The sequence below is a fragment of the Tachypleus tridentatus genome, chromosome 8, assembly GCF_004210375.1.
Source record: "Tachypleus tridentatus isolate NWPU-2018 chromosome 8, ASM421037v1, whole genome shotgun sequence".
In the NCBI taxonomy this organism is placed as follows: domain Eukaryota; kingdom Metazoa; phylum Arthropoda; class Merostomata; order Xiphosura; family Limulidae; genus Tachypleus; species Tachypleus tridentatus.
Window position 1 is genome coordinate 123,189,186 of NC_134832.1, and position 14,290 is coordinate 123,203,475.

The 14,290-nt window shown below is 34.1% G+C and overlaps 1 protein-coding gene across 1 annotated transcript in view; it reads left to right on the plus strand.

Moving 5' to 3' along the window:
• The first annotated feature begins 5,599 nt into the window (after positions 1 to 5,599).
• The window catches only part of LOC143223384 (putative serine incorporator), a 34,428-nt gene continuing 25,737 nt past the window's right edge, over positions 5,600 to 14,290 (plus strand). Inside the window, exons 1-2 of the mRNA XM_076451303.1 lie at positions 5,600 to 5,831; positions 12,806 to 12,970. Coding sequence (XP_076307418.1) covers positions 5,796 to 5,831; positions 12,806 to 12,970 — 201 coding nt within the window. The 5' untranslated portion in view covers positions 5,600 to 5,795. The remainder of the gene's footprint in view (positions 5,832 to 12,805; positions 12,971 to 14,290) is intronic.

Consider the following 14,290-nt stretch of genomic DNA (forward strand, 5'->3'; position numbering starts at 1 on the left):
CTTGGTGTTAGACAATTTTTAATTAAGATATATACATATATGTTAAATACAATACATTGTCAAAGAATTATACAATTTCAAAAATCATGACAGTACATAACCCAATAAAAACAAAGAATCTGATGATAACAAAATTATACAGCACGTCAAAGTGCTTAAACAAAAATATTATCATTTTGGGTCAACAAAATCAATAATCACACAAAGCAACAAGAGGGCTATCTGCGCTAGCTGTCCCTCATTTAGCAGTGTAAGACTAGAGGGAAGACAGTTTGTCATTGCCACCCACCTCCAACTCTTGGGTTACTCTTTTACCAATTAATATTGAAATTGACCGTGACATTATAACGCCCCCATGGCTGAAAGGGGCGAGTATATTTGGTGTGACAGGGATTCGAACCCGTCACCCTCAGATTACGAGTCGAGTGCCTTAACCACCTAGTCATGTGGTTATACATGGAATTTCGTAAAGATTCGGTTGAGTTAGGAGTTCCGAATTTAAGGATTCTTAGAAGCCAACTTTTATAAAGTTAAAAAATATTTTGTCTGTCAAACTCAAAAATTATACTGGAAACCTTTGCTAGTATTCAGTGCCAGGCCACTTACAATTTAAACTCTTCTGTTAGATCTGGCTTGGCATGTCCTAATGGATAGGGCGCTCGACTTGCATAATATGGGTTATAACTTCAAATCCTGTCATCGCAACTGCTTGCCTTAAGTGGTTATAATGTATGATCAATACAACTTTTCGTTGATAAAATTGCAGCGCAAGAGTTGGCTGTTTGTGTTGTTGATTAGATGGTTTCTCTCTGATTTATCACTGCTTAATTAGTGACGACTAGCTCAGATAGTCTACGAGTAGCTTGCCACAAAATTCCAAACGAAACGATCAAGCAAAACATTAGGCTAGCCGGGTTTTCTTAGGTATCGAACCGTATTATATTGAATAATTAATGTGGGTTTCATCTAGCACTCAAGAACCAAATCAATAGTCAAGGAGAAAGTAAAGGTCCAAACGTACTTGATCCTTCGAGGTCATTTGATCAAACAAAGATGAAATGAAACAAATGATTTGACTAGTCATAGAATATGCCTGCATGGCATGTTTAAACATTTGTGATACATAGATAGAACAAACACAAAACTTTATTCCCGCTAAAGCCTGTAAAGTTCCTCATACAAATTTAACCTTTTAATATAAATACTCAAACACCCCTCGGTTATCTGATGGACTCCTTAAAATCTCGCTCAAATACTATAAGAAAAATAAAATAAAAACGACCCAACGAGTAACTTAGAGAGATACGTCATGTGAAAAAGTTAGGGTACCCTATGAAAGCCTGTATATTTTGGTAACATTTTTGGATATGTAAATATTTAATCTCAATTGTAACAATAATGAGAGATTATAGGAATATATCTAAACAATTAAAACTGAAGAAAAGACTTTTCAAGATCTTCTGTAAATGTAAATCTACAAAAATGCATATTCTAACTGAGGAAAAAGTTACGACACCCCAACATTTATTCCCACTTAAAATGGCTCAACTCACACACAGGTGTATCACACCAGGTGCACATGATTAGAAGATCGTTACTCAGCATTTTGAATGAGGCTTGCTCTACTTAAACCTCAGACATTTAGTTTGGTGTGCTCCTGACTTTTGAAATGAGAATAAGCACCATGGTGAGAGTAAAAGAGCTGTCTGAGGTCTTCAGAAATAAAATTGTAGCAGCTTATGAGTCTGGTAAGAAATTTAAAAAGATCCCAAAAGATTTTGAAATCAGCCATTCCACTGTCCTGAAAATAGTCAACAAATGGAGGGCTTTCAAAACAACTGCCAACATGCCCAGGTCTGGTGGTCCAAGCAAGTTCACTCTAAGAGCAGACCGCAAGATGCTGAAAGAGGTCTCCAAGCACCCTAACATGTCATCACGGGACCTACAGCAGGCTCTGGCTACTGTTGATGTGAAAGTGCATGCCTCTACAATCAGAAAGAGACTGCACAAGTTTAACTTGTATGGGAGGTGTGCAAGGAGGAAACCTTTGCTCTCTAAAAGAAACATCAAGGCCAGAATGAAGTTTGCCAGAGAGAATGTAGACAAAGACCAGGACTTAATGGAATAATGTTCTTTGGACAGATGAGTCCAAAATAAAATTTTGGACACCAGAATAGAAGACATGTTTGGCATAAACTAAATACTGCATTCCAGGAAAAGAGCCTCATACCATCTGTGAAGCATGGAGGTAGAAGTGTCATGGTCTGGGGCTGCTTTGCTGCAGCAGGACCTGGACAACTCACAATTGTAGAATCCATCATGAATTTTACTGTGCATCAGAGGGTGGTTGAGGATCATGTGAGACCATCTGTAAGAAAATTAAAGCTGAAGCGGAACTGGACCCTGCAACCACGACAATGACCCAAAACATACCAGTAAATTCACCAAGAACTGGCTGAAAACTACGAAATGGAGAGTCCTGGAATGGACGAGTCAAAACCCAGGTCTTAATCCCATTGAGATACTGTGAGGTGACTTGAAACGGGCTGTACATGCAAGAAAACCCTGAAACATCTCACAGCTGAAAGAATTCTGCATTGAGGAGTGGAACAAACTTTCTTCAGACCGATGTCAGAGACTGGTAGATGGCTTTAAGAAGCGTCTCACTGTAGTTTTTTCAGCCAAAGGGGGTAACACTAGCTATTAGAGGGTAGGGTGTTCTAACTTTCCTCAGTTAGAATATGTATCTTTGTAGAATTACATTTACAGAAGATCAGTTTTAATTGTTTAGTTATATTTCTATAAAGTCTTAGTATTGTTAAAATTGAGATTAAATATATATATATCCAAAATGTTTAAAAAATACACAGGCTTTCATAGGGTGTCCTAACTTTTTCACATGACTGTATATCATACATGACGGAAAAATAAGAAATTCTTGCCATTACATAAAATAACTAACATTATTAAAACGACCATTTAGTGCTAGGTATTACAACTTTTTTCTGATACATTTATACATTTAATTTAAAAAGGTGTTTATTTTATGTACACTAAAATATATTTATTTATAAATATTACATAACTGTTTCAATAAACTGTAGTGTTGTTCTTAAGCAAAAAGCTACTATTTGTGCTCTTCCTATGCATCGAAACCCAATTTTTAGCGCCTAGACTTAGTGTTGAACCAATGAGGCAAAATCTATAATACTGTTTATTAAACGTGTATAAATTGCTAGATATTGTTGTTTTGAATTAAGCACAAAGCTACTCAATGAGCTATTTGTGTTCTGCCCACTATAGGTATCGAAACCCGGTTTTTAGTGTTGTAAGTCCACTGATATACCGCCGAGCCATTTGGGGGATTGCTAGATGCATTAGTCTGTTAAGATATGATCTTACTTATAGAGGTAAAATATTAATAGCGATCAAAACTATTTAGCTAACGTAATTTTAGTAATAAAAACTTACTTGTTTGGAATTAAGCACAAAACTACACAATGGGCTATCTGTGCTCTGCCCACCATGAGCATCGAAGCCCGGTTTCTAACTTTATGAACCCGCAGATAACACTGTGCTATTAGGGGTGATGATAAAAACACCTAAATGTTTGAATTTTATCTTTCGTGAAAACAACATTTATTCAGTATACAGAAATCTATAAAAAATGTCTTCACTTTTTTGGATTACATTTTAAGTTACATTATAATATAAACTCGAAAAATAAAGTTTGATATAATACAAGTGTGAAATGTGACCTAACTTTTGTGATTAATCTTTCAACATAGAAAAATATTTTATACCAAATTATGGACTTCATTCACTGAAAATTAATTTCGCTGAACCGAACCAACTTTTAAAATTTATAAACATATTTAACAAGAATGAGCAAAATTCTATTCAGTTAACAGAACCAAACCCGAATACAGTGGAGCGCCATTAAGCCGCGGATCAGTAAACCGCGAAATCGCTTAAGCCGCTGTAGCAAGTCTTGTGAGCGATGTGAGCGAGGATTATCGCGGCTCACCGATAATTTAAGAACGTGTAAAAACGCGGCATATGAATTTAATCTTGGCTTTATAACTTCAAGGGTATATTTATAAAATATTTGCTTTAATTTGGGAAATAAATAAAATATATTACAATAGAAATCGACCGTTAATCTACCTTATCCGCTCTCTACGTCAGCTTTATGGAGGCCGCCATTGTTACCGAATCACACCTCTCCATACCTCAAAGTTAATCCGCGGTAAATCCGTGAAAAAAGTGATCAATAATTAAAGTATTATTTTTAATAATAATATTGAAATATCGATAATCCAATATAATGATCACGCAATGGCCCGGATGAGGCTCCTCGGCGGAGCTGTTGGAGACTTCGGCTTTTCAGTCAAAAAGGTTTAAGCCGCGGTAAGCCGCGGTTAAGCAAGTTGACCCTCCAAATACCGCGGCTTAACGGCGCTCCACTGTATTTTTTATATCTGTGTCAATCCAGAATATTTGTAAATGGCATAACTTGGTATATCAATAGAACTTGCAACAGTCCTGGATTTTGATAAACTACAATATGAATTACATTTGCCACCGACGACAAGTACCAGTCATGCTCATTACCTTCGTGATGACGAGAAACCCACTTGAAATAAAAGTGTATCTCAAGACTGCTGGCACGTGTATTAAAACGTTTATTAAAATAAAGTAGAGAACAACATTTCGACCTTCTTAGGTCATCTTCAAGTTAACAGAGACTTAGCTTCTGACCGATGCCGGGAACGTTTTAGAGACAAGAGTATAAACGGGTACGTGATTCTAGGAGGCGTTGAAGGTGGATGTTAGGCTGTAACTTTGTATAGGTATAAAGATGAATGTACGAATATGTAAAAACGGCTGAGTTGAGAGAAATTTTATGTAGAGGAGCGAACAATGTTTCGAACTTCTTCGGTCATCGTCAGGTTCACAAAGAAAGAAAGAGGTAACTGACCGATAACTGACCACATGTTTGAAGGGGGTTGTTTAAATGAGTGTAAGAACGTAGAGGGCGTGCTAGATGTTTGATTATATTTATTAATATAGGTACAAAAGTGTTCCTTTGTATTGGTTTATTTTTGGGCTTGAGTTGTTGTATAATCAAACATCTAAGCACGCTCTCTACACTATTACACTCAATTACACAATTCCCTTTAATTAAGGAACATCTTTATACCCATACTAATTAATAACTTAACATATAGTGCATCGCCCCCTAGAGTTCCGTACCTATTTACACTCTTGTCCCGAAGATGCGCCTGGCAACGGTCGGATGCAAACTCTCTTTGTTAACCTGAAGATGACCCAAGAAGGTCGAAACGTTGTTCTCTAATTTATTTTAATAAAAGCTATAATACCCATACCAGCCGTCTTGAGATACATTCTAATTATCTAGTGTAATAATGAAAAGATAATATTGTAAACAAAAACAGCAATTCAGCCGTGATATAACTATAATAAATAGCATACTATTAACACGATGTTTCAAATAAGTTTCAACGTACAAAATAGAAGAAAGAGAAACGCGTTCGAAAATTATTTTTTACGACTTTAAAGGAATATATATATTGATACTAGATGGCAATGTCGTTCCGAAATAAGCCATGTGACTTTGACGTATGTTTATGCCTTACGACATTGTGACATTGTGATTTGTTTTTTATCATAAAAATTTTAACGAAAGCTATTTTTTAAACGTATTAGTTATACATATTTAACTTCAGTTAGAGTTTTGTTCACTGTGGAATGAATTGTACATAATCATTGAAATGGGAGCGCTTTTAAGTATTTTTACAGTTGGACAGGTATTTATGTTATTAATAATTTTATAGATTGTATATATATGTGTGTGTGTGTATCATAATTGTATATTTTCTTATAAAATATAATTATACCACAGTGAATAAGCTAGAATATCTGGTTATTGACATCATAATTAATATTGATATATATTGTTATTCAACGTTTTTATCCTGTTTCTTTAATGTTATTATTATTATGCGAATTTTTACACTTTTCAAAGATTGGAAGTGGTGAGATAACTGACAGACAATCACACAAAATTTGTGCTTTATATATGTGTGTGTGTTTTTTGTTTTTTTTTAGAATAAGCCACGATTTGTGTAAAGAATGTAACCATTTCTAAAGGTAGAAGTTGTAGTATAACATGTAATATTCTACTTTGTATTATTAATAGAGCATGCTATTTAGATATTCTTTTATAAGTAAAAATTATTTGGAAATTTTTAAAGAAAAATGCTTGTTTATTTGGGTTAAATACATGTGATGGACATTTTTAATATTGTATATGCACTTGGAATATATCAGGTCATTTGTTAAATAATGTCTGATTTTAGGTTTAGAAAGAGAGAAAGGATTTTAATGTTATTTAATCAATAATGTATGTTTCATTTTATTGAGGTTTGGAGGAAAAGAATGTAGAGAGAGTAGTTTTGATTTCTTCATGTGTTCCAAGTTCTTTTCTATCAAGATAGTTCTGAAAACTTTGGAATATATGATAATCAGATGGGGCAAGGTCTGGAGAATAAGAAGGATGTTGAAGTTTTTCCCAGTCTAACTCTTCAGTCTTTGTAGATGTGATTCTCACTGTATGGGGCAGTGCATTATCCTAGTGTAACACAACATTTTTACGATTGATCAGAGCAGGCCTCTTTTCTTTCAGTGCAACATTCAAGTTCTCTAACTGTTGACAATAGAAGTTTGATGAAATTGTTACATTGAGTGGCAGCAACTCCATTTTTTTATCTCCAGTCACTTACCTGTCCAAAAAAGATAAGTTATGATCACGAGAGTGCAGAGAAGTGCAAATGACCACTCTTGCTCTAATGTTGGTTTTGGTCAAATCATGGGGGACCCATTTTCCAAGTTTTAACACCTTTCCATGCTGTTGCAGATGGAGGTGAACTGTTGAATAGGTTGAAAAGCTTCTATGCTACTTCTTTAATTGTTACAGTACAATATTCATCAAGTGCAACCAGCAGCAAGTCATCATTAAACTCAATAGAATGACCTAAACGTAGTACATAACTTAAGCTGTAGTCACCTGATCTGAACTTCTGAAACCACCCTTGACACTTTCTTTCATTGAGAGACTCTGCACCATAAACACCTTGAATGTTTCATGTGGTTTCTGCTGCACTATTGCCTTTTTTAAACTCATACAGCATTATATGCCTAATGTGCTCCTCAGACATATCCATCTTCATAAGGGTTTATTTGATTAATGATTTGAAAAAGTGGAGTTGGGTTAGTTTCTTATATACACATCTTACTACATATTTTAGTCATTAAGGCCTTCTAAAGACAGAAATGATGATGCACTTTCTGTATTAAATTTCCAGAATTACTTATGGGATGATCTGATATTACTGAATTGTATTCTGGGGTCATAATAAAAATTGTCTTGAGTATGTAAAAAAGTGTCACTAGATAAATTTGAAATAATTTCACAGTGACATAAATAAGTTAAGTAGAATAGAAAATGAGATTAAAATAATTTAAGGAAACATTTTCTCATTATATAATTGTAAGAGAATCATCTTACTGAAGTTGAGAAATATCTGGTGATGATAACATTTTTATTACTACAACTTTCATCACTATATTTCTAATTTTATATTTCACATATTTTAAAACTGTTTCTAAATTAAAGTTGTATCTTTAAATTTTCAATGTTTTACAACTTTAGTTAAAGCAATTAATTAATAATTTTTTTGAATGATTGGTACATCTTTTATTGGTGGAAGTAAGTTAAAATCCACTTCATTTTATTGTGTCAGTATAAAGTATGCTCATTTTAAATGTTGTCAATGCTCTTTTTACACAAGTCATCAAGAGGATTGTATGTTTAGATACTCTCATTTTGTCTCTTTTTTTAAAATATTATAATGAACCTGCATGCAGTCTTATAACACTATGCTTTTTTTGTGATATGCAGTTATTCACATAACATTATTTTAAATGTATTTGTAATATTGTAATCTTGCCCAATATCTATTTGATTGTGGATATGTTTTGTGTTATGCTCTACTACATGAAATTCCAAAACATACTTACCATCCACTGACAATATTAGCGAGGTCTCAGTCTCGAGGATTTCAACTTTTTGCCCATCTGAGCATTGTAAATGCTTGTTCCAGTCTTTTATATCCCACTTCAATATCTTAGGCAAATTCTGATTTGCAAAATTCTTCACCAACTTCAGTGTGCCCTCTATATGGATATTGTATATAAGCACCTTATTTAGATAATGTAATTAATTGTTCTCAATAAACCATTCAGCATGGGTTTCTTCACTATTTAGTTTGTGATTTTGATCATGATTGGTATTTATACCATTGCCTTTTCATTTATTTTTATAAATAACTTAAAAACAAACTTGCTAATAAGTATGAGTTCCTAAGTTAATGCTTCTATTACATAGGTCAACCAGACCTCTTCGCTTCCACTTGTGCTATCTGGTGTTTGTCAATAGCCAGGGGAAGGGTCACTCTGAATCAAAGCTGTCCATGAAATGATATGTTGTGAGATGGAAATATATATGCAAACTGAAGGTGTCTCTCTGTGTGGTTCTTAAGTGGCTTTGGCAAGTAACCCAGGAATGAATGGTAAAAATTTAGATTTGTTTTTCCAGCTCCTTCTTTTTACTAGGTCAACTTCAACAGATGATCATTTTAATCAGCCACTTTTTTGACTAGTTACTCATGTTTGTAAGGTTTTGGGGATCTTTCCTATTGCATTTGACTCTACCCCTTCCTTATTAGCAAAAAGTATGGCAATTGACTACTTGGTATTTTCTTCCTCCTATAGATATTACTGTTAATGCTGGGAAATTTGCTGTTCAGGTACATGACAGGATAGCTATGCCTTGTCCCCCATGTTTATCAGATCAGCATACTTTGGCTTATCACCATCAGGAGGAGGTCTGTTTAGATTCTCAATGGATGGATCCCCCTTTTGGATTTGTGTGGATCTATATTGGAACTTGTGTGGATCTATATTGGAACTTGTGTGGATCTATTTGGAACTTGTGTGGATCTATATTGGAACCTGTGATCACTTTAAATAGATCACAAGTTCTTGAATTCATTTTACTCTCACAACTGTCCTGAGGTATTTATTTTCAATCCAACTTTTCTTTCAAGCCTGTTGATGCTCCCCTGAGCAGTTTGAGGATGAGTTGGAGATTCTGCTGATGTTTATTTCAGTCAGCTTGTCTTCATAAGTTTCTTCTTTGGTTTCCTGGCTGTTATATTGTTGGAATTTGCTGGGTAGAGATGCTTCATTAGAAAGTGTTTATCATCTTCTTCCTTCAAGGAGTTATGGGAAACTCCTTTTCTCTGTCCCATGTGATTTGTTGGAAGTTCAGAGAAGCTAGAATTCTGAATTGGTACAGCTTGTATACATTCTTCTTTATTATCATTGGCTTATCACTTTTCTGGGGCTAATTTGGAAGTACTGGCCCATAGTGTTTCCAGACCCTCTCCTTTGGTTTCCATAATAGCATCCATTCATTTTCTCAAGGATCTTCAGCTTGGGTGAACAGATGTCAACAGTGTTGGTGACTATCCTGTAGATGGAAATTCAGTGGGAGCATAATTACATCACTTCCTGGACATCTGAAGTTCTTTCAGCAGGGATCCATAGATACTCACTTTCTGCTTTAGGGTTGGTTATTCAATTTATATCACTTCTGCTGTTATATGTTCATATCGTTACCTTTTCATATCCAACAGATCTATGATGTGTGGAACTTTGTTCCCAGGCCATAATAGAGTTGTTAGTCAAAAGGGCAGTAGAGAGGATGAATCCCAGTTTTCTGGAATTTTTTTCCCATTTTTTTCATTGCACTCAAGAAGACAGAAGATTGGTATCCAATAATCAATCTGTATCTATACAGATTTTTAGATCCTTCTTGCTTTACAATGGAATCTTTTCTCAATTTAAGATGGTACTTTGTGCCAGTGCTCTGGATGACCAAGTTCAATGTTACCAATGTTTATTTCCCTATTTTTTCATCACCTGAATTTCTTGTGCAACATCATTATATGGAGGACTGGCTCAATCCCATTGACTGGCAGAACAACACTCTCAGATTCTCCTTTTAAAAGTCACAAAAATAGACTTCTTTATCAGACTAGAGAAATCTGTTTTCTCACCAATGCAATATCTCATCCATCTAGGTGTGTTTTTGTAATACACAAATTGTGTTCAACCAACCCCTATTAGGTTTCAAGTCATGGAAAGACTGTTAGGCTTTTGCTTCTGTCTTCTTCTCTTACTGCATGGATGGCTTTTTTTTTCTCTCTCTTTTAGGGATGTGGACAACTTTTGAGCCTCATATTCCTTTGGGAAGAGCATTTATGAGGTCCCTTCAGTAGTCAGTGTGCAACCAATAGATCATGCATATCGATCCTTTGGATCATCTTGTCCCATTACTCAGAAGCAACATCGTCAATTGCACTTGATGGTCAAAGTGGAACAACATCACTATTGGGAGTACCCATTCCACCACATTGTCTTGAGATCCATCTTTTTCAGGGATGGGGAGCTTATCTTCAAGGTCAGGAGTTCCAGGGTACTTGGACAGAAGACAAGTTTACCCTCCATATCAATATTCTCGAACTCCTAGCAGTACACTGAGCAGTAGTTGAAGTTCTGTCTCTCTTGAAGTTAGAAAAATGTTATGAAATATTCTGACAATTCCATAGTGATATTTCAAATTTCTCAGCAAGGAGGTGCATATTCTTAAGACCATTGTTTTCATACCTTGAATCTTCTCTACTGGGATCATTCCCACTTTATCTTTTAATATGTCATGTTCCAGGAGTGATTAATTTGATTTCAGATCACTTATCTTGACACAGCTGGATTCCTCCAAGAGAATGGATGCTACATTACGAGGTTTTTCCCTAGATTTGTTCTCACTTTAGGTCTCCAATAATCAATGCTTTGCAGCTTGTTGGAATTTTAAAATGCAGTTGTTGTGGTCTCTGATATCTCATTCTCAAACATTGGCAGTAGATGCATTCAGTCAGGACTTGTCAAGTTTACTTCTGTATGCTTTTCCCCTGTTTTGGCTATTGCCTTGAATTCTGACTATGGTTTGTTCTACTCCCTGTTGAGTTTTGTTGGTTGAACTATATTGACCATCTGAATCATGGTTTCCTCTTTTTCAGTATCTGCAGGAATATCCACGTCTACCTCTTCTACATTAGCAGTCTTGTGAGACAACCTTGATCAGACATTCACCACCCAGATGTTTTGAAACTCAATCTTCATGTGTGGTAGCTATACACTCCTTTGCCAAGCATAAGGGTTTAACTTCTAAGGTTTCTCTGTATTTAACTAAATCTCTTCATAGACCAACCATGATCACTTATCAACAGAAATGGAATATTTATTTTCAGTGGTGTATTTAAAGTAATTTAAACCCTTTTTATTCAAAAGTATCAACCATATTCTATTTTATGACTTTAGTATTTTAGAAGGGTCTTTCTTTGTCTACATTGACTTTATATAAGGAATCCTTATCCTCTATTGTTGAGTATTTCAAATATCAAAAGGTTTTTGAATCTCCAGTTGTATTAGGTCTTTTAAAATCTTTTCATATTCTTTGACCCCAGTCACCTTTTCAATTACTGAATTGGGATTTTACAGTTGTTTTACATACAATATTTCGTCTTTGTTTTGAGCTCTTAGCTTCCTGTTCTTTGTTTCACCTTTCTTTTAAATTGTACTTTTTGTCATTGTTGGCTTGTGGATATTTTCAGAGTTGTTTGTAATTTATTAGAGGACTCTTCGTCATTCCATATTTGTCTTGCTTTATCCAGGTAGGTCTTTTCTTTCCATGATTCTGGTAGCCAAGGAAGGGGAAAGATCGTTCTCATCAATCTATTTTTCACCTTTATGACTTCCTCAATCCTAATAGTTTATGTCCTGTCAAAATCCTTACATCTTTCAAATTCTGGAACTCCTTTGCTGTGTTATTGTCCAGCTAACAAGGTTGCATAGATTTTTTTTTATGGTTGAAATAAGCATTATCAGCAGAACTGCCTCTTCCTAGAATATTATTGTTCAACAAGCTGTCAAAATCACTGACATTAGTAATGAATTATTAAAGTTCCTTAAAGAAAACAAACACCTAAAGGGTCTCATTAGTTGCAGTTTCCTTCTCAGGTAAAGTCCTATGTATCTCCACTGTTTTCTGTAACCAAACTAATTTTCTATTTATTGTTTAACTTATTCACCAATTTCAACTTCTGTATGATACCTCAATGGAGGCTGTTTGAAAAAAAAACATATATAAACCATTGACAGATCAAGGTGCCTTCTTTTCATGACAAAACAAAAAGTAATAATTAAATAAAACCATTTTCTAAATGTAAGCTGAGGATTTGATCATTCTTGCTTAATTTACAAATGATCTGTTAAATGTTCTTTCATAAACAATAGATTCCCATACACTTTTAACAACATAACTTTAGTGTGCTTGTTATATACTGGTTATTTACTAAACTTTATGGTTAACTGTAATTATTGTTTTTAATTGTGTATGTACATATATGTATTGATAATCGTAGTATGTTTTGTTTTATGTATAACTGATTCTCTAATTTTGACACTTTGAATTCTGAAGAGTTTGCAAGACCTAGAATACTTAACTTAGAATATTAGGCTCAATCAGTTTTTAAGAAAGTATAATTTTTACTTCTATATTTGACATTTGTTGAGTAACCACACACTTTTTAATTTATAGTTAGCCTGCTGTTGTGGGAGTGCAGCATGTGGACTCTGCTGCTCTGCCTGTCCAACATGTAAAAGCTCCATTTCAACTCGAGTTATGTATGCAGTCATGTTATTAGTGACTACCATAGTAGGATGTGTCATGTTGTCTCCTTCAGTCAGAGATGGCCTTCAGAAGGTAAGTGTGAAAGAAAGCCTTAACAATAATATGAAATCAGGATATCATATCAATCAAAATTACTGTAGTTTCCATCCAAAATATTAAGTGAATTAACCTACATTATAACATAATTAGTTATTTTTCTTAATCCATAATTAAAAACAAACTGTTTTACAATTTTGGAATTTGGAAGTTGCTAGAAAGTTTAGAAATATTAACAAGTATGGACAAGCTTTATGTTTCTTTGTTTTTTTACTTTGTCTGTGTCAAAATTAATCTTATGCTAAATATGATTTAATAAGGATTTGTTTGTTTATTTTGTTATTTTAAGATTATCAAAGCTTGTATATTTCCATATTAGATTGTGCTTAAACAGGTTTATAAGAGTGAGGTAAGTGGCAACAGACTATTTACAACTAAACTTCTAAACAACTGAAAACTGTAATCTAACTTTGTGAATGTACTCTTTCATACTCTTATACCTGTCAAGCAAGAACATTTAGACTGTCAAAACATGACACACAATTATTCTTTAAATTAAAATCAAGTTTAGATTTGGGTTTTGAAAACTTATTAACTTATAATACTTAGTTATCTCATTGCTACTAGGCATTTTGATTCAGAAATTAGATCAACGTTCTACAAGTTTATGTTAAGAATACAAATGTTTTGCATCATATAGTTAGCATATTGCATTTTCATAACTCTAGGACCTCCAAAATGCATATCTACATTTTTTTTTCAGTATCACTGTATAGTTTATCTAGTATCTACTCTACCACAAACTGTTTCTAAATCAACAAATGAATAGACATCCAATACTTAATGCCATGTTGAATGACATAAAAGGTTGTGAAAGGCATGATTTTACCATAGCTTGCTTGTAAAGGTAGGAATAATTTCATTATTTGTGCTGGCAGTGCTTTGAATGAGATTGATTTTTTCTCTTTGTACTATTAAATAATTTTATGAATAACCTTGCAGGTTGTCTTTAAACTATCATATACCTGAGAATATACCTGCATTCAAATATGACTTATTTGTTTTTTTTATCGTGAGTATTAACGTAAAAAACACAAAAAGAATGAAGAGATCATTTGGTCATTCAAGGTTTCTCTTGCATGACAAAAGTGGAATTTTGTTTTTCAGGATATTATTAATTACCCTCTTAACCTCTTCTAAGGTGTCACCTCTATTTCTGCTGAAGACAGCATTCCATAAAGCAATTACATTGTAACATCACATTTCATAGTTGTGTTCTGTCCGTCACTTACACTAACCTGATATAAAGTCACAAGTATGCTTGTTTAAAATGTTTTGCTTAACCCTTGTAACCTA